The sequence below is a fragment of the Cryptomeria japonica genome, chromosome 7, assembly GCF_030272615.1.
Source record: "Cryptomeria japonica chromosome 7, Sugi_1.0, whole genome shotgun sequence".
Taxonomy (NCBI): Eukaryota; Viridiplantae; Streptophyta; class Pinopsida; order Cupressales; family Cupressaceae; genus Cryptomeria; species Cryptomeria japonica.
Genome location: NC_081411.1, coordinates 659,444,529 through 659,471,547, shown reverse-complemented (window position 1 = coordinate 659,471,547; position 27,019 = coordinate 659,444,529). Strand labels below are relative to the sequence as shown.

Here is a 27,019-nt window from a genome sequence, read left to right as displayed (position 1 = left end):
TTTGAACCTATTAATGCCACCTTTTACAATTTTTTTGCAATGGTTGCAAAAAACATCTCCTCGTTTTGGACCTGGTCTCCCATGTTTCCAACAAGGGTCTCTCTTTTTGCCACCAACTTTAACTGTAGAAGCTGAATCCATTTTCTTTCAAAAAGATGTGGAAAAGAACCTAGCAAAAGAGAGGCAACATTTAGAGATAAATAACATTGTTACCAAAAAAAATCACAAACATCCAAAAATTACAATGACTGTATAACTGTATTTTATTTACAGTCAAAATAGATGACTCTCTAAAATTAAAATTTTTAATTGGTTGTGTATTTTTTTAAGTTTTTAACTTCAAATTTAAATTTAAATGAAATACTTTAATACACATTGACATTACACAGTTGACAGTCATTTCAAATGACTATGAGTATTTCACAATTGACTGTGTAATACACAGTCATTAATTACAATGTACATTAATGATTAATGTATTACACAGTCATCAGTCATTTGAAAATGACTATGTATTACACAGTCATTTCAAAATTTCAAATGACCGTGTATTACACAGTCATCAGTCATTTGAAAATGACTGTGTATTACACAGTCATCAATCATTTGAAATTTTGAAATGACTGTAATGACTGTGTATTACACAGTCATTTGAAAATGACTGTGTAATACACAGTCATTTCTCATTTGAAATGACTGTAATGACTGTGTATTACACAGTCATTTGAAAATGACTGTGTAATACACAGTCATTTGGAAATGACCGTGTATTACACAGTCATTTCAAATGACTGATGACTGTGTAATACACAGTCATTTGAAAATGAATGTGTATTACACAGTCATTTGAAATGACTGTGACTGTGTAATGATGACTGTGTAATACACAGTCATTTGAAATGACTGTGACTGTGTAATGATGACTGTGTAATACACAGTCATTTGAAAATTTGAAATGACTGTGTATTACACAGTCATTTGAAAATTGAAATGACTGTGACTGTGTAATACACAGTCATTTGAAATGACTGTGACTGTGTAATGATGACTGTGTAATACACAGTCATTTGAAAATTTGAAATGATTGTGTATTACACAGTCATTTGAAAATTGAAATGACTGTGATTGTGTAATGATGACTGTGTAATACACAGTCATTTGAAAATTTGAAATGACTGTGTATTACACAGTCATTTGAAATGACTGTGACTGTGTAATACACAGTCATTTTCAAATGACTGTGTATTACACAGTCATTTCAAATGACTGATGACTGTGTAATACACAGTCATTTGAAATGACTGTAAATTGTAATTACTAATTACTAATGATTGTGTATTACACAGTCATTTGAAATGACTGTGACTGTGTAATACAAAGTCATTTGAAATGACTAAGACTGTGTAATACACAGTCATTTTCAAATGACTGTGTATTACACAGTCTTAGTCATTCGAAATAAAACAATACAAAAAGATACCTGGTTGTGCGTGCAAATGCAAACAATACAGTCATTTTGACTGTGTAATACACAGTCATTTCAAATGACTGTGTATTACACAGTCAAAATGACTGTGTATTTGAAATAAAACAATACAAAAAGATACCTGGTCGTGCGTGCAAATGCAAACAATACAGTCATTTTGACTGTGTAATACACAGTCATTTCAAATGACTGTGTATTACACAGTCAAAATGACTGTGTATTCGAAATAAAACAATACAAAAAGATACCTGGTCGTGCGTGCAAATGCAAACAATACAGTCATTTTGACTGTGTAATACACAGTCATTTCAAATGACTGTGTATTACACAGTCAAAATGACTGTGTATTCGAAATGAAACAATACAAAAAGATACCTGGTCGTGCGTGCAAATGCAAACCCTATGCAAATCGCGTGGCGTTTTTTGCCTTCCGGAGTCGCGCGAGCCGCGAAATGGAATAAAGACTTCGGTTTTTTTTTTGCCTGCGACTTAAGTCGCGTTTTTCTCGCATTTTGTGCCGCGTTTCGGGCGGGTTTTGGCCATTAACGGCGATTATTTGCCAAAAAAATCGCGGCGAGTATATAAAAAAATCGCCCCGAGTATTTCCGCGATTAACTCGCGCGGGATTATGGATCGCGATTACTCGCGAGTTTTTGAATTGCTCGCCGAGTTTTTCATCTATGGCTAGAAGGGCTAATTTAAGCACTTAACAAAGGAACTACCCTCAAAACCTGCAATTTATCAAGGGCAGCAATTGGAACACCTTGGGGTACCCAAATAATCACCAAATACCAAGTTATAGCTTTTGGTTTGCATTAAAACTAAAGTTATGGGGACTGTTCATGAATTCTATTCAATTCCCACAACCAGTCACATAGAGATGCCTGGCCAAATTTAATAAAATCTCACCCAAACTGCATCTTTTCGATCTGAAACCTTTTGGATATTAAAATACACTCCCAAATCCTCCATTTCACCAAGTTTTAGAATTTTCCCATGGTGGATTTGGAAGAAATGGGAAATTGAAGTTGAAGCCCTAGGAAAGGGCACTTTTCCGGGCTGTTTGGATCTGTTACAACTTTTCTCCCTCAATACTCCACCTCCAGACCTCTGGTTGGATTCAAAAGAAAGGTATTTCACCCCTCTAACTCCCCATGAAAGAATTCTTCAGTTTGGAGGTCGTGAAATTCCGTACCAACCAAAATAACAGCAAATTTTCTGGAAAATACAGTTTTTTTATTGATTTCAAATATCAAGTTTTGCAAATTTCGACCACAACAACCACCAAACGAGTTTGTTGAGGCATTTTATAGTTTTCCCAACATGTCCAAACTGATTTTATCGTCAATTTAGGGACCTAAACACATTGAAATGGATCTAAATAGACCAAAACAACCTTGACTCCCTAATTCTACTCATCCTAAGTCCCTTTGACCATAGTTGACCATAGGGTTTATAATGCACCCTAGGCCACTAGGCCTTACAAAATGGACAACTAGGACCTTATTACAAAACAAAACATAAACAAAGGATTCTTTGATCCTTTCCAACACCTTGCTATCAGAAACATTAAGTTTTCAATCAATAAATTATGAAATTGAGGCTTGTGCCCCTGCACCACTTATACTCCTGCAACACTTGATGAGGAGATTGAGTGGGTTCAACAAATTTAGTTGGATGAGTTAGTGTTACAGGAGCTAATTGATGATGACAGGGACATTGCATAGGTCTTCACTTGGGATCCAAGTGGAGGACTTTATTTGCAGTCGAGATTGCTTGGGGACAAACAATTTTAGGAGGGGCGGACTATAATGTCCCCTTGTTAGCAGACATGGATTTTTGGATAATTAGTCTATAATTCTGACCCTCGTAGGCTAATGAGGATGGACAAAGGGTTTCTTTCAATTGGTATCTACTCTAGTATTTAGTATGCTTTGGGTTGGCTTTCGTTTGGTGTCATTTGGTCTCCATTTGCTATACATTTGCCATACTTACTATTTATAGTAAGGCAGAAGCTCATAGAGAGGGGACCTTTCTATTTTTAGAAAGTTTATTTGGTCACATGGGAAAAAACAGGACGAACTTCCGTTTCAGACGACAAATCAAAATGTTGAGTATTTTGGGAGTTATTAATATTTTAGTGGCCAAATTAATATTAAATCATCACAACAAGGTCAAATTTTCCAAGGTATATTTCAACAACAGCAATAAAGGAGGTAAAAATTGAAGAGGTAAGCAAATCTATGATTATTTTGACATCATCAAGCATTGAAGAAATTAATGAGGACAAGGTAGATATGGTTGTGGATGAGTTTCCTTATCATTTTCAGTTGATTAAAACTAATAATCAAGTTGAACAAGTTGAAGAGTGCATGAAGGTTGACATTGTTGACAAAGTTGATATTGCTGATAGTGTTGAATTGGATGAGGTTAATGAAATCAATGTTGCTGATGGACGAAGGGTAGAGAAAGATCAGTTGAATGTTGAGATTGATGGTAAATGGAAGGAGTTCCCAAGAAGACTAGAGGAACACTATGCATATTTTATGTTTGATATAGATACTAATCAATCTGATTTTGTCAATGAATTTGCTATCATGTTCATTTCAGTGTAGGAATCAAGAAGAACAGGTTGGAAAGGGCAGAAATTTTTTCTTAATAGGTTCATATACTTAAGCAAGAGGATAGGAAGATCGAGGATCAAGATGAAGCCTAGTAGTGATGCAAGTTCAAGAGAGGATGCACGTTTCCAGTACCTAAGTGAGTGGAAGGGACAACTAGGTGGAGTAGCATTTGAAGACCTAAGGGGTGATGTGAAGCAAGAAATTCTATTACAACTCCATTTCCAAGGGACTTGGAATTCTTTTCAGGGGGGTTGTATGGTGTAGGAGCACCTGGGCTACAATGTTGCCTCACAAAGGCATTTGTTATGTTGCTTTGTTTTTGTGTTGATTCAAGTTGTAATAAGGTCCTATGGACCATTTGATGTCATCTCAAGTCATTTGTAATCATCTCATGTCAAATTGTAGGGCCTTGGTGCCATTTGAGTCATGTAAGCCTATAAGGCTCTAGTTGGGTCAAAGTTGATCAGCTCCCTCAAATGTACCCAAATGGAGTGAAAATGATGTAATTGGTCTTATAATGTCTATTTTATCATGTTTTAGGGTTAGGCATAAAGTTTTGAGTCATTTGGTCAAGTATGGCAAAAGTTGCTAGAAGTTGCTGAAAATTGCTTGTCAACCTTTAGCAATTTTCGTATGTAATAAGGTTTTTTATGAATCCCAATGACTGAAAGAAGTTGGAGGCCATTGGGAGAGGTGGGGAGGATGTTAAATAGCCTCATTTTGGTATGAGGCAGTTGGTTGGTTCTTTTTGTACGGAAACAAGGTGAATCCAATAAGATTTTGAAGCTTTTTCTCTGCAATTTCTTGAAAATTTTCTGCTATTTTTGTCATAACCTCTCTATCCGGACAGATAAAAATGTAAGGCTAGACTTTTTGGAAATCTCTATGAACTACCTTTCATTGAAGACCGATTTTGTGAGATTTGGTTGAGTTTTGTGCATTTGGTGAATGTTTTTCTAAAATCTGTCGTGGAACCCTACTTCTAGTGGTTTGATCAAGGAAATGTAAAAATATCTCCATTCCACCGAGGGATATTCATCAAACTTGGTGGAATAGTAGGGATAGTTCTTGTATAGATGGGTTTTTATTCATTTTTGCAGGGACCAAGTTTGGATGCATCTTTGGAGCAATGATTGCCTAACATCATCATGTGTTAGGCCAAGTAAGCATGAGAATGAGGGTTGGAGTAGGTCTGAAACAAATTTGAATGCTTGTGCACCAAAAGTTGGTGGAACTGGTGGTTTGGAGGAATAATACAAGTGTTGGAACCATTGTATTGGTGTTTGTGTAAGTTTTTGGGGTATCTCCTTTGTAAAAGTGACCTAATTAGGCCTATTTGGGACTAGGACTAGTCCATTTTTGAGACATACCTTCCAAAGAAACCCTACCCCCTTTTTACATATGTTTTATAAAGTCCAAATGGGTATCGGAATCAAGTTTCGTTTTTGGGAGATCGATTCTTATTTGAAAGTTATGGCCAAAATACACGTGTTGCCGCTCTAATTAGGCCTTAGGACAGAATTACTAGTCAATAATTGAGCCCTATGTTCGAAAACAACCTATAGGGGTTTTGACATATGTTGTGTAAATCTGAAAAGGGTATCTTAAAAGGTTTACGTTTTGTTACTGTGATTAGTGGTTTGTGAGTTATTGCAAAGAAACCCTCTGAGTAGGGCTAGTAGGTGTATGAGCCAATACAAGGCAACCCTCATAAGGAATTGTTTTGGGGTGACACCTTGCATTTGGGACTTGTTCTTGACATATCTAAGCATTCTAGATTCCTACCCCTAAGTTCCTCAAGAATTTTGGGAGGTTGTGTCAAATTTGGGGTTAACCGGCTAAGGGTTGAGATGCCTAGTGGGTGGACAAATGAGTTGAGTCAAGTGACATGTCTTTTGTCTTGTAACCTGCCCTTATTTGTTGATTTTGTGACTTCCTAATGCCCTTGGACCTCTGCATCAAAATTCCTTGGGAAGTGGAGGCATGGGGAGATTCAAAGAATTTGAATTTCTTTGAAAGGATCAAAGCGGGTAGCATTTAAGATTGGAGGATGAGATGGGAAAGTCATTTATGGCAAAGAGTTGACTCATTCTTGATCAAGGTGATTAGGGATGTGCAAATGATTAAGGAGATTGATTAGGTGGCTTAATGAGTGATTAGAGTGCAAGTGGGAAAGTTAGGAGGATGTGACATGAGGAGAGAGAATGAGTGGATGAATTTAAAATTGGAGGATAATGATAAGCATGATTAAGGAGTGATTAATTAGGCTAGATGAAGATTAAAGAAAGTGATTTGTAGGAATCGGGGAATTAGCTTTGTTAATTAAAGTTAATTAACTAATAGAGAGTTAAAAGAAATAATGATTGAGGTGACTTTTAGAAGAATGGGAAATAATTAATTTATCATAAATTAATTATAGGACTATAGTGATAAGACTAATTAAATTTGATTTAATTAACCTTAAGAGGGAGGGGATCAACACAATTAAATTAATTAATTGTGGAAAGGCTTAAATTAATTAAATATTAATTTAATTAATTTTAGATGTCTACAAGTAGTCTTGTTGATTCTCTCTTCAAGGAAGCTTTTAGGAACTCTTATTGTGTTATAGTTTGTTCATCTTAATAGACCACATGAAGGGCTTATCATGTTGCTCAGGCTTCCAATTTTCTTTTCCAAGTGACTCACCCTATTGTCAATTTGGGTGGCCATGTCTATAATACAATTTGTTATGAGATGACCTTGTTGGTGGATTTTTGATTGAACAAAGTTCCTTTGGTTTTTTTTGTTTGATTTGGTTTTGGTTGAAGCACAATATCTCTATTTTAAAAGGGGTTGTTGGAAGTGGTATAGTTGTACAATTCTTACTCCATTTGAGTTAGTGTCTTCATAATCATACCTATTTCAAACAGGTGCCAAGGGATAAGTTGGGATGTATCCACCAAATCAGGGAGGGCTAGTTTAAAAAAGAAGCATTTTCCTTGTGTTGTCGGTCCTAACATATTTAGGGGTACCATACGTACTATAGGATAAATGGGGTAATAAGAGTAGGTGAAAAAGATGGATGGAAGAAAGATGGCAAGAAAAGCTAGTCTAGAAGGATTTTATATTCACCTCAAGTTCACCAAAATATGTGATTTTCCAAATCTCTCTCACCCCAAAAATGATGATGTGGACCTAGAGCATTGCATTCCATTGGACCCTTAGTGGCTGATTCTTAATCTACTCTTGATCTCGTGGCAAAAGCCAATCATACAATGGCAATTTGAATTGACTACCCTCTTCTTGAACTTGGGGAGTCTAGAGAGTGACAACTTTATCATGGATATTGATCACGCCACTAGGCTAATTCACTTAATGAGGGAGGAGGGCCAAATGGTGGATTTTTGGCTTTTGCATGGTTGGATATTGAACCATTGTTATGGTTGCATGTTGTCTTGAAGCTTGTTGGAGTGCTATTAATCCAAGATAGGAATCAATAAGTTCAACGAGCTCTATCGAAAATGCATTCTCTAAATCAAGATTCTTCCTTATCAACCATTATTTGTTTTCTTCTTGAGTGTCCCTAAGAAGGGGCATGCTTTCTTGTATTTTGTTAAGGACCAACTCAATCTAGTTTTCCTTAATCCCTAGATATCTTTGGCATGAAATGATAGGATAAGGTGACATTAACCTTGCAAATCCTATGTCATTCATGATTCTCCATGTTCCTTGGAAAGTGTTCTTTAGGACAATGAGATGAAAAACATTTAATTTTTGTATTATATGCCAAATTGTAATTGCATTTTCAAGAGGTGAACATGTGTCAATGACGGGGATAACCAAAATGGATAAGATTCCCTCTTAGGCATCCGCTTTTGCAGATTTGAAAAGTCATGCTTTGGGCACCCAAGATTGAAAGATGAAAGGTCATCTGTTCAGTGATCCAAAGAGTCATCAAGGAGTTATGGAGCATCATGAAAGTTAAGTGGCTATGGGTTAGGCACCCATGTTGGAGCCGTTTGAAGGAAATTAATATTTTATTATGTCTCTTAGCTGTCCATTATCTTAGGTGGGCTTTACAAGTGGTTTTTTAGCTTCTTGTTTCTGGTTACCTTTGTAGTTTTCCCTCCCTTAGTTTGCTATAAATTGGAGCCATGACATAGTCGTTAGTTTTGGTATGATTCATTTGCATGTTACCAGGTGCTTTCTGGTTTGATTAGAGAATCTCTTTTGAAGATTAATAATATACTTGCCCTCTTCTCGTGTGGAGTTTTTTTTTCTAAAAGGGTTTCTCCACATAAAATTTACTGTCTCATTTGGTTACTGATTTTTATATTGATGTTGAATGTTGCAATCACTTTCTTAAATCTGATTTGGTAATCTATTTTCAGATTGCAATCACATAAAGAAGTTAATATTGCAAGCTTTCTTCACCTTGTTTTCAACATTTGGTATCAAAGCTAACAATTTTGTTGAGAGGGGGGCACCTTTCTCTTTAACTATTGAAGGCTTTTTTATTGCTGTAGTGGGAGCTTTTGTAGTGTGATCTTTTGCAAATTTGTGAAGAGGATTGTAAACCATGGCTTCTACTTCTCACCAAGATATTGATAAATTCAATGAAATGGACTATGAGATGTGGAAATTGAAGATGGAGGATCTTTTGGAAGAAAGAGATCAGTGGTTGTTGGTTTCACAAGAAACGAAGCCATTGACAATTGTTGATGAAGATTGGAAGAAATTGGACAAGAAGACATAGGGAACCATTCAATTGTGTCTTATGGATTTTGTACTCTTGAATGTCTCCACAAAAGACTCCGCATGCAAGTTGTGGAGGAGGATAGGTGATATCCATGTTATATCTCAAAAGTTTGTATTTTGTAAAAATGAAAGATGGTAGTTCAATTGCAGACCATTTAAATGCATTCAATATGATTATAATTCAGCTTCCATTAATAGATGTTAAATTCGAAAATGAAGATAAATGTATCTTGTTTCTTTGTTTGAATCTGGGTAAAATCTACTTGTTTCCATTAGTAGTGGTAATACAGAGCCAAAGATGGACAACATGATTTCCATACTTATTTCGGAGGAGATAAGGAGAAAGTCTATGAATGTTGGCTCCCAAGATGCCTTGCATGTGTGGGATAGGTCCAAAGAGAAATGACCTAAAGGGGATAAAAAGAGGGATATGTCTAAAGGACGCTCTAAAATGCCTAGAAAGATAAAAGTGTTGGAATTATGGTAAAAGAGGACATGTGAAAGAGTGTAAATTTAAGAAAAAGAATTTTGATTCTTCCACAAAAGAGTCCTCCGATGATGATCCTAATGCTTTGTTTATTTCAGCTAACACTAATAGTAATAATGCTTGGCTAATTGATTCAGGTTTCTCCTACCACATTACTCCTCACAAGGAGTGGTTTGCTACATACAAAGCATATGATGCAAGAGAGGTTTTCCTTGGTGATAACAACTCAAAGAAGGTTGTTGATAAGGGAAAGGTAAAATTGTGTTTCAGTGATGGGAGGATAAAAACTCTTGACAATGTGTGAAATGAAATTGGCTCTTAAAGGAACATAGCTTTCCTTTTGTAGAGTCACATTTCCTCCATTACAATTGGTAACAACAAGGTGATAATTATAGAACTCAAGGCTCAACTTTCTAACACATTTGATACGAAGGACTTGGGGACTGCAAAATATATCCTTGGGATGGAGATTAGCAGAGATTGGGTTCACAAAAAGCTTTGGTTAAGCCAAAGTAAGTATGTTGATACTATTTTACAAAGTGTAAGCCAGTTATTATTCCATTTCCAATTTGTACTAATTTGAGTTTAGACACGTGTCCGAGTTTTTGATGATGATTTTGAGGCTATGCCTAAGGTTCCTTATGCTATCGTTGTTGAGAGTTTGATTTATGCAATAGTTTTCTCTAGACTAGATATTGCCCAAGCAGTGGGAGTTCTAAGCAGGTTTATGTTTAATTTTGGTAGAGAGCATTGGACTTTTGTTAAGAGGGTGTTTAGATATTTGTAAAGTACTTTTGAATATTGTTTGGTTATCATGGTACTGATGATGTGGTTAAGTCATTGGACATATAGGGGTTTGTTGATGTAGATTGGGTAGGTGACGTAGATAGTTGAAGGTCCACTAGGGGCTATGTATTAACATTGTTTGGAGAAGCATTGAGCTGGATGAGTAAGAGACAACCTACAGTTGCTTTGTTCATCACTCAAGTAGAGTATATGGCTGCTACACATGCCTCTAAGGAGGTGGTATGGTTACAAAGACTTGGTAATTTCTTTGGTTTTGATTGCAAGACTATGAGGATCTAATGTGATAGTCAAAGTGCTATTTGTTTGTGTTGGACATTGTTGCCGCTAGGATATGTTGTTGTCATTGATGTCAACATATTCCTGCTCCTGCGATTACAGATTGGTTTATTGGGATTATGGTTTGGTGTATGGAGTATTTTTAGTATCACTATATTCTTCTGTATTGGTTTTGGTGATTCGGGAAGCTTAATTGATCGTATCATATGATCTGGTTTTGCAGTTTGTTTTTCTGATCAGTGTTTTGCAGAGTTTAGTATTTCCTCCGGTATATTTTGGTGTGATCAGATCTTGAGTTGAGTCTCTGGGAGACTGTTTGGGATGGTTTTTTGTATCTTCTTTTCAGATGGTTCGTGATTTGGTGCTCCGCAGGTTATCTTTCTTCGTGGCAGTTGTTGTTGTTTGAGTGTTTCTGAGTTTTAGACGTTAACAGATGAAGATTTGATAAGTGGCGTTGGTGCAACCGTCTCTGATAATTCTAATGTGCTTGCTAGTGTTTCCTAATTGTGTCCTATTTGTTTTGATGATCCGCATTGATCATTGTGCGAGTTATTGGTGATTTTGCTGAATCGGTGATGTTCTTCGTGTTATGCGGTTTTCCTGGTGGTGTAGCGTGTTGTGGTTGATCTTGGCGAGATTTTCGGTTGTGTTGCGTGTTTAGAGATTTGAATTAGGTCCATGTTATGTCATGTATATCATTGTACTAGTTCAGTGGTCGATCCTTGTATCGTGTGATGAAATTTTGTAATTGTGAGTTGAGGCTTTAGCCGACCTTGTTGTCAAGGTTGATGAATTGTTTAAATAGGTGATATTGTCATGTAATTTAGGTATCGAGGTTGTGTCTTCATTATCAGAGAGTGGTGTATGTGCGAATAAGGATTCATCTTTCGGCATTGTGATTGAGCAGAGATTAGTGTTGCAGAGCAGACAATTGTGCTTAACCGGAATTGTCATCAGGCATTTGTAGATGCTATTATTGCAGTTCATTCCTTCCAGATTGTAGTCTGAATCTCGTTGTAAGTCAATGAGACTTCCTTGAGGGTTGTAGCCTTCTAGGTCATTATCTTTTGAGCAGTAAGCTCTAGGCAGTGTGCTTGGATGCATTTGCATTCCCCATTGTAATATTTACACATACTACTGCAGAGTATCATCTTATTGTGGGTAGGTTCCCACTGTGGTTTTTCCCTTAACCGGGTTTTCCACATCAAAATCTTGGTGTTGTGTTTTGTGCGATCAATTTGCTTATCTTTATTATTGTTGTACTTTATCAGATTTGTTTTTGTGGTTAAGTTTGTAGATCTAGTGAAAATTGATTCACCACCCCCCCTCTTAGTTTTCCTCCATTGTTGCTACTAACAACTTGACCAAGAATCTTATGTATCATGCTCATGTTAAGTATCACTTTGTGCGAGAAATGTTTGAGAATGGTAAGGTCTTGATAGAGAAGGTTGACATTTTGGATAATGTTATAGATTCTTTTACGAAGCCAGTGACCACAAAAAAGTTCTCTTTGCACAGTGTTGTGATGTTTTCACACATCACCCCATTGCAAATGGGGACCCCCTATTTTTGCCGAATAAACCAAGTCTTTTGTGGTTAGTGTCATCTCCCAACCCTAAGGAATGAGTTATAATGTCTTGTTGGTCTGGATTTTGGCCTTTGGAGGTGATTAAATGCCTAAGTATGGAATGGATTTTAAAGAGTATAGAGCCTTAACAATTGTAGTCAAGTCAAGAATTAGGATTTTCAAAGTATTTTCAAACTATATTGTGTTTATTGATTATCCTTTGAACTTTGCATTTTGTTAACTTTGTTGGTTGAAAATTTTGTACACTTGGGGAAATATACAAAATTGTGGTTTCAACCACAACACACGAGTAAAAACTCTCCTAATTAAGGGAAGGCTCCTCCTATCTAACTACAACTTGGAAAATAAAATGGGATGGGACAGCAATCTTTCTTCTTTTTTTAAGAAAGACAATATCCTTTTCTCTTCACAGAAAAAGATAGCGATTGAATAACAACAGTAACCACTTTCAAGTGAAATAAGAGAAAGGAAATGAAGTTTCCTGAAAGCGCAAAGACTTCCGTCACTTCCTTCAGGACGGGAGAGCAATATCAAGCTCAAAGACTTGACTATTGGAAGTCCTATCTACCCTTTGCTATACTAAATTTTACAACGAATAAAAGATAACAGCTCAAAGATTGGAATAATCTATTCTTTCAACACAAAGACAAGAACTAATGCAAGCTCAAAGACTTGCTGCTATTTCTTATCAAACAGTAATTTTTCCTCAAGAATAGAGGCAAGCTCAAAGACTTGCTGCTCCTTCAAGAGAGTTTCCTATTTTAATTAATCTTCTCTACTTGCAGCTCAAAGACTTCAAATCAGATTGGGCTAAGCTCCTTTAGAAACACTTGGCATAGAAGAAATAAAAGATTCAAACTCAAATATGTAGCTCGAAGACTCAAAACTTGAGTTATCCTTCTTTATTATTCTTCAAAAACTTTCAATCCACATACATAAGCTCAAAAACTTCTTGCTGTAAATTTGGTAGAGTTTTTGCTTGCTTTCCAAAAGATATATTTACAATGGACTCCTCAAGTATTTATAGAAGAGGAGCCTTGAGAAAAAGGTGGGAGGATCCTAACTAACTTGAGAGATTCTCTCAACCACCAAGACTCATTCAATAACTAACTGAGACTTCATTAACTAACTAAGAGTTACTCCAACTAACTAAGACTTATTCCAACTACAGTCCTAATCGGACACAACTTGTAGTTGATTTACATGTAATTACAAAAGTGCAAGTAATGTGTAACTTGCATTTTACAAAAAATACTTTTACATGCAACTTGTCAAAACTAAATTACAACCAAAGATTACAAAAAAGAAAAAAAAATCAACTAAGTGTTAAAAAACACCAAAGTTGCATTTTGTGAAGACACAAATCCTTGAAATCTCTGGATGCTCGCTTGTAGTTCCTTGGGATTCGGTTCATGGGTGTTCTTGGCAACAACCGTAGTCTTCACAATAGTGTCGTGACAGTGGAGGAGCGCGGAATTGTTTTTATCCAGGGTAGACTGGATTTCATGCAGAAAGGCTTGGTGTTTCATCAATGCTTGAATCGAAGCTGCCGAGAATTGTTCGCTCCTCCATTCATTATGAATCCTCATCTGTAAATCAGCAAGAACTTCTTCTACTGGAATCAGCTCTCCATCCTAACTTACTATGTTGCAAGAGGCCCTTTCACAATGTGAGACAATATCTCGGTAAACTTCGCCCCAAAATCTCTTTGCATCACAGATCTCCTCAATGAGGGATTTAAGAACAAGGGTCTTGTTTTCTAGGAGTTCTTCAAATTCCAAGTACATGACCCTAGAAGAGATGATGGCGTGCCCCTGTAGAACACTCAGCTATTGTTGGGGCATGGTACGCCAGATTGTTAGACTTTTCTCAACACTTTCCAGATTCTTTTTGAAAGTGTTAGAAGTCTGATCCAGTTTCTCCTCAATGGTTTCCAACTTAGACATTATTTGAAAAATGTCTTTCATTACTTGTACACATTGATCATGAAGTTGATCAACCCAGGAATCCAGTGCTTGTACTTTCTGAGCAGCCCTTTCCACTCCAAGAATCGATTCTTGGGAACCAGAAGAACCTATGGAGTTACTCCCTTCAGCAACAGGTTTTGTGATTTTATGAATGGCTGCCATAAGCCGTCGGTTTTCCTCTTCTAGCTTGTCTTTCTTCGCAAGAAGATCATCACACCTTTGCACCAATGAAGCAACAGAAAACTGAGCATCATGTTTAATGACCTCATGCGTTTGCTTGCCCAACTTTATCCTCGTAACCTTATAATCAGCAGCTGACATTTCATCAAGTGGCTTATCTACAATAGGTTCCACAATTTCAGCTACTTTCATCTTGTTGCTATCAATAGTTACCCTAGAGATAGTCTTGGCCTTCTTAGCAACTTTGGATCTGGACTGTTTGAGTTGTTGGTAGTCAAAGGCATCAGGTGAGATCTCTTGCTTCTTCTTTTTCGGGGTGAAAGAACCAAGCCATGGAGGCAAAGTCATTAACTCACTTCCAGTAGCAGCCGTAGGCAAAGGAGAAGCAGTTTTTGTTTGAATCACCATGGTCATCCTGGGAGGAATATCTGTTTGGACAACGACCACGATTTGCTTAGTTACCAATGGGCATGAAGATTGCCTCATGAATTCTTCAAAACCAGAAGTGGAAGTATCAATTTCTGATAACTGAATGCAAGTAGGAATATTCTTAGGAGCTTTCAACACACTCTCTTGTTGATGATCAGGAGATGGCTCGTATGCTGAAATGGGAATTGCATTCTGAGGAGACTCATCCGCAAGCAAATCAGGAGGAGAAAGAGGCGTCTCGATGGAAACTGGAGGAATGACCTTATGAGGCGAGTCTGAAACTGGAGACTTAGGAGTATCATCAGATTGTTGCCCTTCTTCTGGATTATCCAGATCGATCACCTGAACATGGAATCGTGATTTTACCTTCCCTCGAATAGTCGTCTCCTCAAGAGGGAGCACTACTGCACAACTGACTCGTAACTTGTTCCTTGTGCCTGAAGATGAGCACCCTCCTTGTTGTCAACCTGAATCTCAGACTTCCGTCTGAGAGGCCCCATAGAATCATCTTCTTTACCAACCTTGATTTTTATAAGTCTAACAACATTACTTCTCAGCCATACGTTAGTGTTGGCCAAGATAGGTTGAAATCTGTCAAGGATGGATATACACTTCTTGTGTGACCATTGGATCAAAGGAAGTGGAGCTTCCTCAACCCTCCGTGAAGTGTATTCAGGATCAAGTATATGCCCATCATCAATCATCCCTTGTGGGATGTCGGCCAAGTTCAAATCAACAATTTGCTCAACAGTGAGCCTGCAGTAATCCATCTTCAGAACTTCGGCTTCGGTGCAAAGATCTACCCAAATGTCTTCAATGTGATGAACATGCACAAAGGATTTCTTGATCTTCTCCTTCATGCCTCTATAATCAAAATCAGCTCTAGGTTTGAACCTTTTAAGCTTGATTTCCTGCAATTCAACCTCCATGGCCTTAGCCTTCACAGATGTGACAAGGGAGTATCGACCAATTTTCAATGGGTTTGTGGTAGAGATCCCCATTCCAACCTTGTGTCTAGCGGACTTAAAAGTGTGAACAGCCATGATCTGTCTTCCCAACTCCATAAGAATTATCTTATCGGTTGGGTATCTGGGAAGCATGTATGGTTGTCCATCATAGCATCCTATCCTCATATAGGTGAAGGTGGGAAATTGCAGAAACAAACACCCATACTCAGACACCTTGACCCATGCCTCATTTAATACTCTTTTGTTCTTGAGATTTCTGTCAAACTGACACATGAAATATCCAAAGAATGCGTCTTGGACTCTTCTGAAATGTAGTCTGCTAGGTCTCAATGGCAACTGGTCATAATATTCCCAAACTGGTATAAGTGAGCGATCACCCTTGGTAGAAAGACCTGGAAAGTGTCTGAGTGATGCTGCCAAATATACCAGATATGAATTCATGAAGAAGGTCATGGTGGTAGGAACTGCTGCAAGTTGTTCGCACAAGGGATCGCTGATAACTTCCCCCCATGAAATGTGATGTGACTGCTGTATGAACATAATGAACTGATACATCCATGGCTCAAAGACATTGGAATGCTCAAGGCTCATCATCCTGTTGAGAAGAGTGATGGTGTCTCCTATCTCCCATTTGAAATCACAACGGTACAACTTTGCCCACCTTGAGAAGGAAGGACGTGGCTCTTGGATCCACCTATTGATGTGCCGCTTGCAATCTTTTTCCCTCTTCACGTAATATTCCGCTACTCTTTCTTTGGTGATTTCCATATAAACAGGTGCAGGAGGTATTCTGAAGACCTTCTCGATTGTATCCGCATCAAGATGAATTATAGCTTCACTGTCATCATTTTTGATGACTCTTGATTCCTTGTCAAAATGATGGGCGCATGCAAGAACAAACTCAGGTTCTAGGGCAGCCATTGGGAAGGAAGATACACAATGGATATGGCTGTCCAACAGCCGCTGCAAGTTATTATCCTGTGGATCTTTTACCCTGTTGATGAATTCTGCCATATCAACGTGCCCTATCTCCGTGTCTCTGATGCGATCCAAAGGAGAAGAAACCTGGGAAGGTGCAACCTCATTCTGATATTTGTCATATTTGTATTTCATTTTCTTTGGAGTTGGAGATGCCGACAAATCTAACATTGATTGTGAACCTGGAATGCTGTGATGAAGACTTAAAAGAGTTAAGGCAACATCATAGTCAGCTGCAAATATCATTCTTCCTTCTCCAAATGGGTAAAACTTTGATTCTTGAATTTCACGATTTTGTGAGAGGAAGAGGGGACATATTTAGAAATGGGAAAATCTTGACTTTGACCAATTTCGGATCTTGGGAGAATTTTTGCAAGTATACAAGTTGGAAAGGACTTACATGCAATCGGGGTTTTAAAACCCGAATACAAGTACACTTGTAAATTCGAAAATGGAGAAATGGACGAAAAATGAGATTTTGACTTGCGGGAAATGGTGGAAATGGAAAGTACGGATATGGGGAACATGAATGGATAGAAATGGGAAAATCCGGGAAAGTAATTTTCATGAAAATGGGAAGAACTCTTCAACATGTAATCCGGTTTTCAAAACCCGAATTTGCAAGGGAGGGGTATTTCACACTTTTTAACTTGTAATTTTGACCAAAAATGGTTAAATTCCTTAACCGTAGGGGAAGAACAAGAATTTCCAGCGAACTCGTAATCGAGATTAAATATCCCGAATACAAGTAAAGAGGGATTTGGGAAGAACAATGCAACTCGAAAATTGCATACAAAGGGGAAAAATCCTCTCACAAAAACCGATTTTTGGGGGAAGAACAACACATATTTACAAAAATGCAACCAAAAAAGAAAAACAAGAAAACAAGAAAATAACAAAAGAAGGAAAGAAAGGAAAGAGAACATACCTTTCTTGAAAATGCAAAATGCTTCTCCAATAATGCAACAATTCTTGGAATGAAGAAGCAAAACCGGTAAAAAGGAGCAATCCGTAATGCCAAACCCTTATCACGTTTTTTTGCAAAAATGCCCCAAACTGATAAATGTAGCAGCAATCCCAAACTTGGAGGACCAAAATGCCAATGAGAGAGCACATCCAAGAGGATTAGAACAAAACGCCTAAGGAGGAAGTAGAAGGAATGATGACAAATGTTGCAAAACGTAGCCAAAGGGAGTCACGTGGAAAAAACGTGGCCATCATTTGCACACCAAATGGCATCATTTAATAGCTCAACAATCCTCCTAAACTCCACGCCTAGATGAGAAAGGGCAAAATGATTTAGGAGAGTGGAGTTTGTTGAAGATTTAAACCCTCAAAAAGTGGCATTTATGAAAAACATGGTTGCTGATTTAGGGTGAAAAACCAGTCAATGCAACCTCCATTTGGCGTGAAAGATGTCCATGAATGCATGAAAATAGGATGCAAACCAAAACGCCTCCTTCCTCCAACAATCTCTCCACAAAATTTGCCTTGAAATGGTCAAAAATCGTTTTTCCTTGCATTTCGGGTTTTTTGGAGCAAAAGACAAGTTCGAATTTGCATAAGAGAATGCAAATCGGGTTTTTGGGAGAAGAATACAAGTTTTAATTTCACTTTTTCCACTTACAAGGAAAAATCGGGATTTTTTAGACAAATGACAAGTTTTATTTTTTACTTTTTCGCTTGCCAAGTCAAAATCGGGTTTTTTTGGACAAATGACAAGTTTAAAATTGTCAAAAATGCACTTGCAAGGCAAAATCGGGTTTTTTGGAGCAAACTGCAAGTTTTAATTACTTGTAAAAGGGAAATAAAATCCCTACAACAAGTTAGAAATACTTGCACATATGTAATGGGGATTTAAAACCCCTATTACATGCAGAAACCATTAAAGTAGGGGTTTTTTGACCAAACTGCAAGTTTACTTGTAATTGAGTCAACAAATCCCTATTTTAACTAAAAAAGACCAAAAAACAATAAAAAAGACAAAAACAAGAAAGGGAAATTTAAAACAAATTGCAAGTAACATCTTTTAATAAAGATGCACATGTAATAAGCTAAAAATTCCCCTACAACAACCAAAACAATGAATATCATTGAAACTTGCAGTTTGAAGAAAATTCTCCACCTGCAGTAGGGGTTTTAAAACCTGAAATTGAAGGAAAGACATAGGAAACGAACCCAGAATTTGACGAAATTCGAAACGTAGTTTGAGGATAGACTGAGGATTAAGCCAGTCCAAGGATTCGTCAAAATTTTGTCTCGGGAAGCGTGCCATAGAGTAATTTTTTTTCATTTTTTCACAAAATCAATATAGTGGTCCTTCATTTTTGGAAACAAAAATGAGGACAACAAACTTATGGCTTGATCGATACTTTTAAGATTACAACGTTTTCTTGTCTTTTCAGGATTGATGTGAGAACAAGACTTTGAATGTTGAGAAGAGGACTTAATCGAGTGGATGATACCATCGTCCAAGGAAGAGATTGCAATGATAGAACAAGGAATTCACTAGTAGAAGGACGAACTCATGGAAATTTGACTTGAAAGGTCTACATGAAGGAATGAAATTGAATATAGCCAAAATATGGTTAAGTAGAGGAAATATCCTTCACAGAGGTGGATATGAAGGAGCAAAATTGAATAGCCAAAATTTGGCTATGTATGGAAAAAGTCCTTCATAGAGGTGGATTTGCGCTAATGGAAAATTCCTCCTCCACCCCTAAATTGCACCCAAGAAAGCAATTCAGTACATCAAAAGGATTTTTTCCCTAAGAACAAAATCCTCCTCAGGGTATTATTTGCACTCAAGGAGGCAATTTGTGGTAGTGTTAGGATTCTCTCCCAATGACAACATTCTTCCTCAGCCTCCAATTTGCGCTTTGAAAGTTAGTACAAGGCAAGAAGCAACAGTTTTGGCTAAGTGTTGAAAAGAGAATCCTTCAAAGGGCCTACTAGTGAAATTTGAGCGTTTTTTGATAACTTACTATTTTTAGTAAGTTTCATTGTGGCTTTGATTGGCCTAATTTTGATTTTGAACAAACTTACTATTTTTAGTAAGTTTCACTACGTCCCCATTTGCCCTAATAATGTGTTTGGAAGAACTTACTATTTTTAGTAAGTCTATTTTTAGAAGGTCTATCCTTGGCAACGGGCGTGTTGATGTTTTTTTTATGCACTTCAAACACAGAATAAAATGTCAAGGTATCTTATCCTCTTGAATAAAGTCTCTCGAATGCTATGCTTCGCGATCAAATGAGACAACTCCAAGGTTTCTACTGTCAGGTCTTGACTCGTGGATAAGCTCAATTGGTTGATGTGATTGCTGGTAATCCAAGGGGACTTACATTGAATACTTGAATATTGAACGTTTGGATGTTGCTGGAACTTAAATCCTAACTACTTGCTTGGAAAATAAAATGGCAAAAGACATATGGTTCGAGGAGTCTATTCTAATCCTATGAATGTAGGAATGATGGACAATCTTTGGTGAAACTTGACTAAGCCTTACTTTGACATGCAAAGCAACAACTCCACAAAGCTTAGTGCAATCTTCTAAGGAAGGCAAAATTGATGTTCAAATCACTATCAACAAGGATACCATCAAGGTATAAATATTTAGATCTCTTTGGCCTTAGCAAACACTTATTTGATCCAATCAATTTTGGTGTCAATTTTTTGTTGCATAAAGCTGAGTGAGTTAACAACACAAGGCATCCAAAAGATGCATCTCAACCAACAAACCGATACCTCTAATTTTTGGTGTTGTCCATTATGAATTGAACAACATTTTGAGGCCCCACTTCTTCAATGGCTTGTTAGAGAATATTAGCAATAAATATTCCATCCTTCATCTACTCGCAATCCATTGAAATATCCCTAGCCAATTTTTTTGAAATTTTTGATCAACTTAATTACAACAACTATATGAGTAATCAATTAGTTCTGAGAAAAAAGTATTTAATTTGCTGAAGCAACCCTAACCAGAATGGCACCGTGTGGATGAGCATTGGTCAGAGGATCTTAGTTGCTTATGAAAAAGAACTCTAACCAGTATGGCGCCGGGATGGCGAGCATTGGTCAGAGGGTCTTAGTTGCTTATGCAAAGAACTCTAACCAGTATGGCGCCGGGATGGCGAGCATTGGTCAGAGGGTTCCTGAAATCTAGAACTGGAAGGAACTCAACGCCAAGTATGTGCTACCCACTCCAGACGGATAGGGGCTACCATATGACGGAGTGAAACTTAAATGCTTGAATTTAATTGATTGCAGAAACTGAAAAGACACTCGACATCCAGGATGTGCTTTCAATCCCAACAGGGAGAGGAGCTACCATAGGATGGAGGTAGATAAGATAAGTTTGGTTAGCTTGACAATTACAACCAAGATCACAGTTCAAGACTGCCAGTACTACTGGTCAGATTACAATCAAAAGAAATTCTTTCACAACTCCCCTTTTAGAAGAGAGTTTCTGGTTCAACATAAATCTGCACATTCAGCCGCGAACCCATGGATCACTGCCAACAGCTCATTTCTTCCTCGTACAATCTTCTTTCCTCCGGAAACTAGTTGCAAAATGCCTTGGTGACGTGGAAACCTGCGAAAGACTCAAACAACACTGCAAAATCCTCACAATGAAAAATGGCACGATTTCCAATGCATTTAAAATGGTACGGCTGGCTGCAAAATACGATTTGTCATTAAAAATAAATGCATGAACCAAACTTGCTGAAACCCAAGGAAATGCAACGCCTAGGTGAGGCAAATGCAAAGAACTAATACCCACAATGCAATTTTTTTGTATTTTCTGGTTGTGAACAAAACATGAAATTAGTCGCGGGAATTCTGGATGCAGAAAACTGAATGAACTATAAGCCTAAATGATTACAATGAAAACTCTGATGATAAACTACGGCTAAATGCAATTACATAGAGAATATAATCACCCTAGTTGCTATTTTTCAAGCAAGAAGAGATGCCTATGCTAGAAGGCTTCCATTCCTTGAAGCATGTCCAGAGCCAGACGGCTGCCCAAATACAAATTCTGCCAAAAGATCCCTTCAATCCTCCCAAGACTCCAATAAATAGCTTCACTTGCCTCCTCAAAACCCTAATTCGATTTCCAAGGCAAACCCTAATCCCCTCCTCAACATGGCGCCATCACACCTAGCCAAAAAGTCAATGAAATAATATAAAAATATCACCTTGGTAAGTTTCGCCATGTTTTGACTTTGGCCAAGGATAAAATATTAATTAAATCCTCCATGAGGGCGCCACCCATAAAGTCCCCCTTTTAAGTGATGTTTTTAAGTTGTTGGACTAGGCCAAGGGGGGATAAGCAACTTTATAATTATAATGATTATTTAATTAAAATAAAGTTACTTGACCACACAACTCCAAAATCTGAAGCTAGAACCTGACCATGCTCCTGGAGTTAACTGAACAGGATGTAGAGATTGCCCGATGCCACGTGAGCCCTGCCAAAAATAGAACTTACTAAAAATAGTAAATTCTGAAAACTGCTCCAAAAACTGAGATGAAGACATCGTTTGCGAAGCCCTCTGAACCATCAGAAAAAGTCGACGATGAACCCATCCAAAAAGACCTCCTCAAAAATAGGAAACCCTAATTTTACCCTTCGACTGGCCTCCGAGCTTCCTAGAAAGAGACCAACGGTTGCAGAAAGGATCAGGTTTGAGAAGGGGACATTACATCCATTGCCTACAAAAACATTTCCCCTTTAGAGGCACTACAATAACATTGATCAATGGTTTATTTCTTGCATCCTTCCATCCATTAGAAATGATGACCATCCTTGTCTTGGCCCAAGAATCCCTTATGAGCTTCAATGGTTCTACAAAATTTACCTTTTTTTCCATTACAGTGCTACACACCTCAAAACTTGGGCCTTTGTACCCTTTTGGAGCATCATTAATTGTTTTCACCATTTGTTGCCAATATGGTGAGTGAATGACATTGGTAGTACCTCAAAACTTGGGCCTTTATACGCTTTTGGAGCATCATTGATTGTTTTCACCATTTGTTGCCAATATGGTGAGTGAATGGCATTGAAAACCAATATGTCTCCATAGACAGATCTCACAATGTGCTGATTGACAATCCCTTGAGACTTATTGTAAAATGCTATTTTAAACAGTCTCTTTGATCTCTTGCATGTAAAGGCCATGGGTTGTTTTTAGGTATGGCAAAAAATTGGTGGCTTTCTATAAGTTGAAGATTAGATGGCAATGGATGGGGGCTTTGTTTGTGAAGATCCTTTCTTTAGCAAAGGATGATTTGATTTATGATCTGTTGCTTCATCTGCTTCTTTCTTTTATATATATATATATATATATGCTATAACTCGCATTAATGGAATGTGTACATTATTTTTCCTTGAGCAAGCTTTGATGCCCAACCTAAGGATGGTGCAAAAATAGGTTTTCACTCAACTATATAAGCTTGAAAATTGGACATCACACCCATTGCAAATCCAAATATAATACCCAACACTTGAACCAATTGTACCATATTAACAAACTTCAAAAGGGGCGAATTTGGGTCTATTTTGAAGTTGGGTTGCTCCATGTAGCTTGAACTAGTTGCCATTCTAATCTCGATGACAAGAAGCTCAATAAGAAGCACATTTGAAACAAATGAAAACAAAAGAAACTATATAGAATCTAAAGGAGATTGAAAATTTTAAGCATATGTCATAGTTTCATAGAAGAAACTTGAAAGGACAAAAAAACACAAGAATTTAAAAACAAAACAAAATAAAAATTTAGGACAAAAACAAACTGGAAAAATCTTTACCTGTTGCAAAAATGTTCTTTTATAGTCTTCTTTGTAGTGAATAGGCTTTTGCACACATGTAGGAATAGCAAACCAATCACTTTGGAACCTTCACCAATTGATCTTTGACTCTATTCATGCAGTGGCAAACAAGAATGAATGACCTTTGTGTTTTGCACTCACATTGAGGTAAACTACTTTGTTTCTGTCTTTCAAATGCCTTGGAATTATTAGGGTTAGGGATGTGTTCATGTCAATGTCAAATGTTTTAAACAATTAAAAGAATCCCCCCCACCAAAAAAAAAGAAAAACTAATATTTTACTGGATTTGCCATGAGTTCTGTGGAATTTGTTTGGGTTCAGCTCCGGTTCTCTCAGAATTGTCTAGAATGAAACCATAGGCAAAATTGCATTCCCTAGATGCACCCCCACCTGCAATGAATCCTGCTAACTCCCAGCAGTGAACCGGTAACATAGTTTATAGGCATAATATCCTATGTTGTTACATAGCAGGTCACAAAGAGACAAAGTTTCTAGGTGCAACTTCCAACTAGTTAGGTAGCCCTCTCTGATACATGTCTCATCAATAGTCTTATTTAATACTTTACCCTAGGATTTCTTTGTAGTTCTTGAAGTTAACTAAGAATGCAAATATAATCATCTATAATAGTTGCCACATCATAAATGCAATACATGCATAAACAAGTATCAATTCAAGTTTATGTACCAATGAATGTGATTCAAGATAATGTGTAGCAGCTAGAAATTGCTATCCTATAAATTATAAAACAGCCTAAAAATTGTTGTCCAAATTTCTTCATGAAAATAAAATATTCCACACGTATTGGATTGAAGGTAGTTTTCAAAGGTTTTCAATGCTTTCAAATGACTCAATACATTGAGATATGCTCCCTTCAAGCAAGCTTCCCTCAAAACAATGTTGATGTAACCCTGATCCCTGATAACAGCAAGTACTTGCAGAACTGAGAATTGGAAATGAAACAGGAGTGAAGCACACTTATCTGGGGTTGCTGGGTATTGGAAGTAGTATTTAATATCTATATAGGATCATCTATCTTAGATGCTAAAATTCATTTTCCTTAAGTCAAAATCAGTCTTCTCAAATACAGCAGATTTTTGAAGAATTAAACTATCCCTTTTTGAATGGCATTATTGCTGCAGAACTGTCTTCCAACTTCAACAGATTTGATCTTCTTGGTTTACTATTTCATTGATGTGTAGGCCGATAAATAATGGAACGGGAGTGAGGCATGGATGGTGGTAAAATCATCTTTCTTTGTAAGTACATTGAAGGGCAGTAATTGCAGAGGTCATGTTCATAATATTGCAAAGGGCTTCATTTATGACAAATCCTTCATGATGGCTTGTGAGGCTGTAATTGGTGCTTTCTTGATTCTAAGGATGCCCATCTAAATTGGTTCTCACAGTGGTCTTTGGAAATATATAAGGCATTTGTTCTTACATTCTTGTGTTAAAACAAATTTTTAGCTGCAGCCAAAGGGGTATAACAAAACAAAATATGGTTTATGAACTTTTTTGATTTCTCCTTGTTCAATTCAATTTTTTTTTTAACCTCAAAATGATTCTTCCCTCTTACAATCATTCACCTCATTGTAGATATTGTTTATGCCCCCCGACATTTCACCTTCATTGTCATTCTAGTTTCCTTATGTAGTCTGTCGTCATTAATCAATAAGCAGGACCAAAATCCTCTATTGCAATGTTTGCAGATATATGAATCCATGAAGGTTGAATTGGCTTTCTGCCAAATTGATTATCCTTCCCAGGCATGAGTGTGTGAGAAATATTACTTCGACAATAATGCAAAGAATTGATAGTTTACAGGTAAACATTCAATGTTGATTGATAGTTGAGGTAAAGTACCCCTTGACAGAAATTTAACCAATTGTGTTTGCTTGCTTTATATCCTCCGGATTCTATCAAATTAGAAACACCAGGTCTCTCACAAAAGATAAAAGTTTTTAGTCAGAAGCTTAATGATCGAGATGCTAGTCTGTGTTAGTTTAATCAAAGTCTGGGGTTCTATCCTCAGTCGATTTTCTCTATTAAGATTTTAAAATAGTTGTACATGTTTAGAAGTTTTCTCTGTGTCGAATATTGTTTTCTGATTTCTGAGTAAAGTGAATTTTACATTGAACAAAGTGTCTATCCGATAAATTAGTAATGCTGAACTTTTTCTCTTTGTTTTCTCCTGACCATGACAGTGCCAACATAGTTTTTTAGTTTTATGAGAACATGTTTTGAGTTCGAATTGTTCTTGGTGCACGTTAATCTATAATATTTAGTTCCGTCCAGTCAAATTTTGATTAAAGAGGACAAATTGGAAGCATTGAGAAGAGTGAGTCAAAGTCTTAAATTAAGAACTTGGGAGGCTACTTTAGTTTTCTGTGAAAGTTTACCAATTGCAATTACAATTTTTTCAGGTTCACAGAAGTGACACAACCTGGTCTGCTACGAGTTGAAAATGCTCCAAAGAAATTGGTTGACCTAGGATTAGTTTTTACACCGATGGAGCAAGTCATCAAAGATTCAGTTTCCACTCTTAAAGAAAAAGGCTTTTTGAATTAAACAGCACAATGCCAAATCTTTGCATGTTGTGGTTCTATGTAATATGTATAGCCGAAGGGGAGGTTTAATTGGTTAGAAAAGGAAATATGCTTGAACCCATCAACATCGACTTAGTGTTTTCTTTCTATCATTTCGGATGATATTTAGTTCATGTAGTTTGTCTTAGATAGTACTGTATATTTTTGCCTTCCAAAAAAATTCAGTTGTTGCCTTTTAAGGAAGTTTACAGAGAACAATTGCTGTTTTATTCCTCTAGCTAGCACTTCAAGTGCAAAGGAGGATTTTCATATATCAGCTATAAACTTAGTCCTGAAATATAATGGGGTTTGTCATATTGTAGTTGTAAATATGCATATGAGGAGGGGCACAGGATATGTCAAACAATTCTGCTTTCTAAGTCAAAACTTGATTTTAGAGAATCTATCTTTTCTTAGAATTCTTTATGATCTGCTTTGAGATTTTGAAGATGGTTAAAGGATTCTGCAGGGAATTACATTCATGTGGAGTACCTACAATATTCAGATATAGCATCATGAGACATTCTTTGGTGTGATCTAAAAGGTCATTCAATTGGTGATGCATTTCTCTCAGTTAACTTAGAGATCATCCTGCCAAATACATGTGTTGAACTTGATTCTCAGTTCAGCAAAATAATATTAACTCTGTTCATATGCACGACTTTTACCCCTTGCCAACTTTAGCTGATTGGAATATAGATGAGGAATTGGATATCAACTTTGTTCATATGTACATCTAGTCTTAAGCTTTTACCTAGACACTCAAGAAGGTCAACTTTCTTTATTTTTTTAAAATTCATTGTTCTGTCTTCTCATGTATAAGCTATTAGAAATTCTCATTATTCTGGCCCCTAACTCAGTATTAAAGTATTTAGAGGAAATTATGTGAAACAAAAATCACTAGTATTTATAAGCCATAAAATATATTGTTTGTATCCAACACATAAATCCTTCTTGTTTGTTATCTTTATTAAATAGTGATTAACTGACTATTATGATTTTCATTCATTATTGTTGTGTGGCATTGACAATTGTGCAAAAAAATCTTCATTCAGCTTGAAATTCAATAA

The 27,019-nt window shown here is 36.9% G+C and overlaps 1 protein-coding gene across 3 annotated transcripts in view; it reads left to right on the top strand.

The window, feature by feature from the left end:
• The window catches only part of LOC131071199 (cinnamoyl-CoA reductase 1), a 143,632-nt gene extending 116,956 nt beyond the window's left edge, over positions 1-26,676 (top strand). Inside the window, exon 6 of one of the 3 annotated variants that reach the window (XM_058006926.2) lies at positions 26,419-26,676. In XM_058006926.2, the coding sequence (XP_057862909.1) occupies positions 26,419-26,485 (67 nt within the window). In that variant the 3' untranslated portion in view covers positions 26,486-26,676. Of the gene's footprint in view, positions 1-24,564; positions 25,042-25,787; positions 26,354-26,418 lie in introns of those variants that run through there. The other 2 variants (XM_058006925.2, XM_058006927.2) reach the window with 2 other exon arrangements.
• The last annotated feature ends 343 nt before the right edge of the window (positions 26,677-27,019 follow it).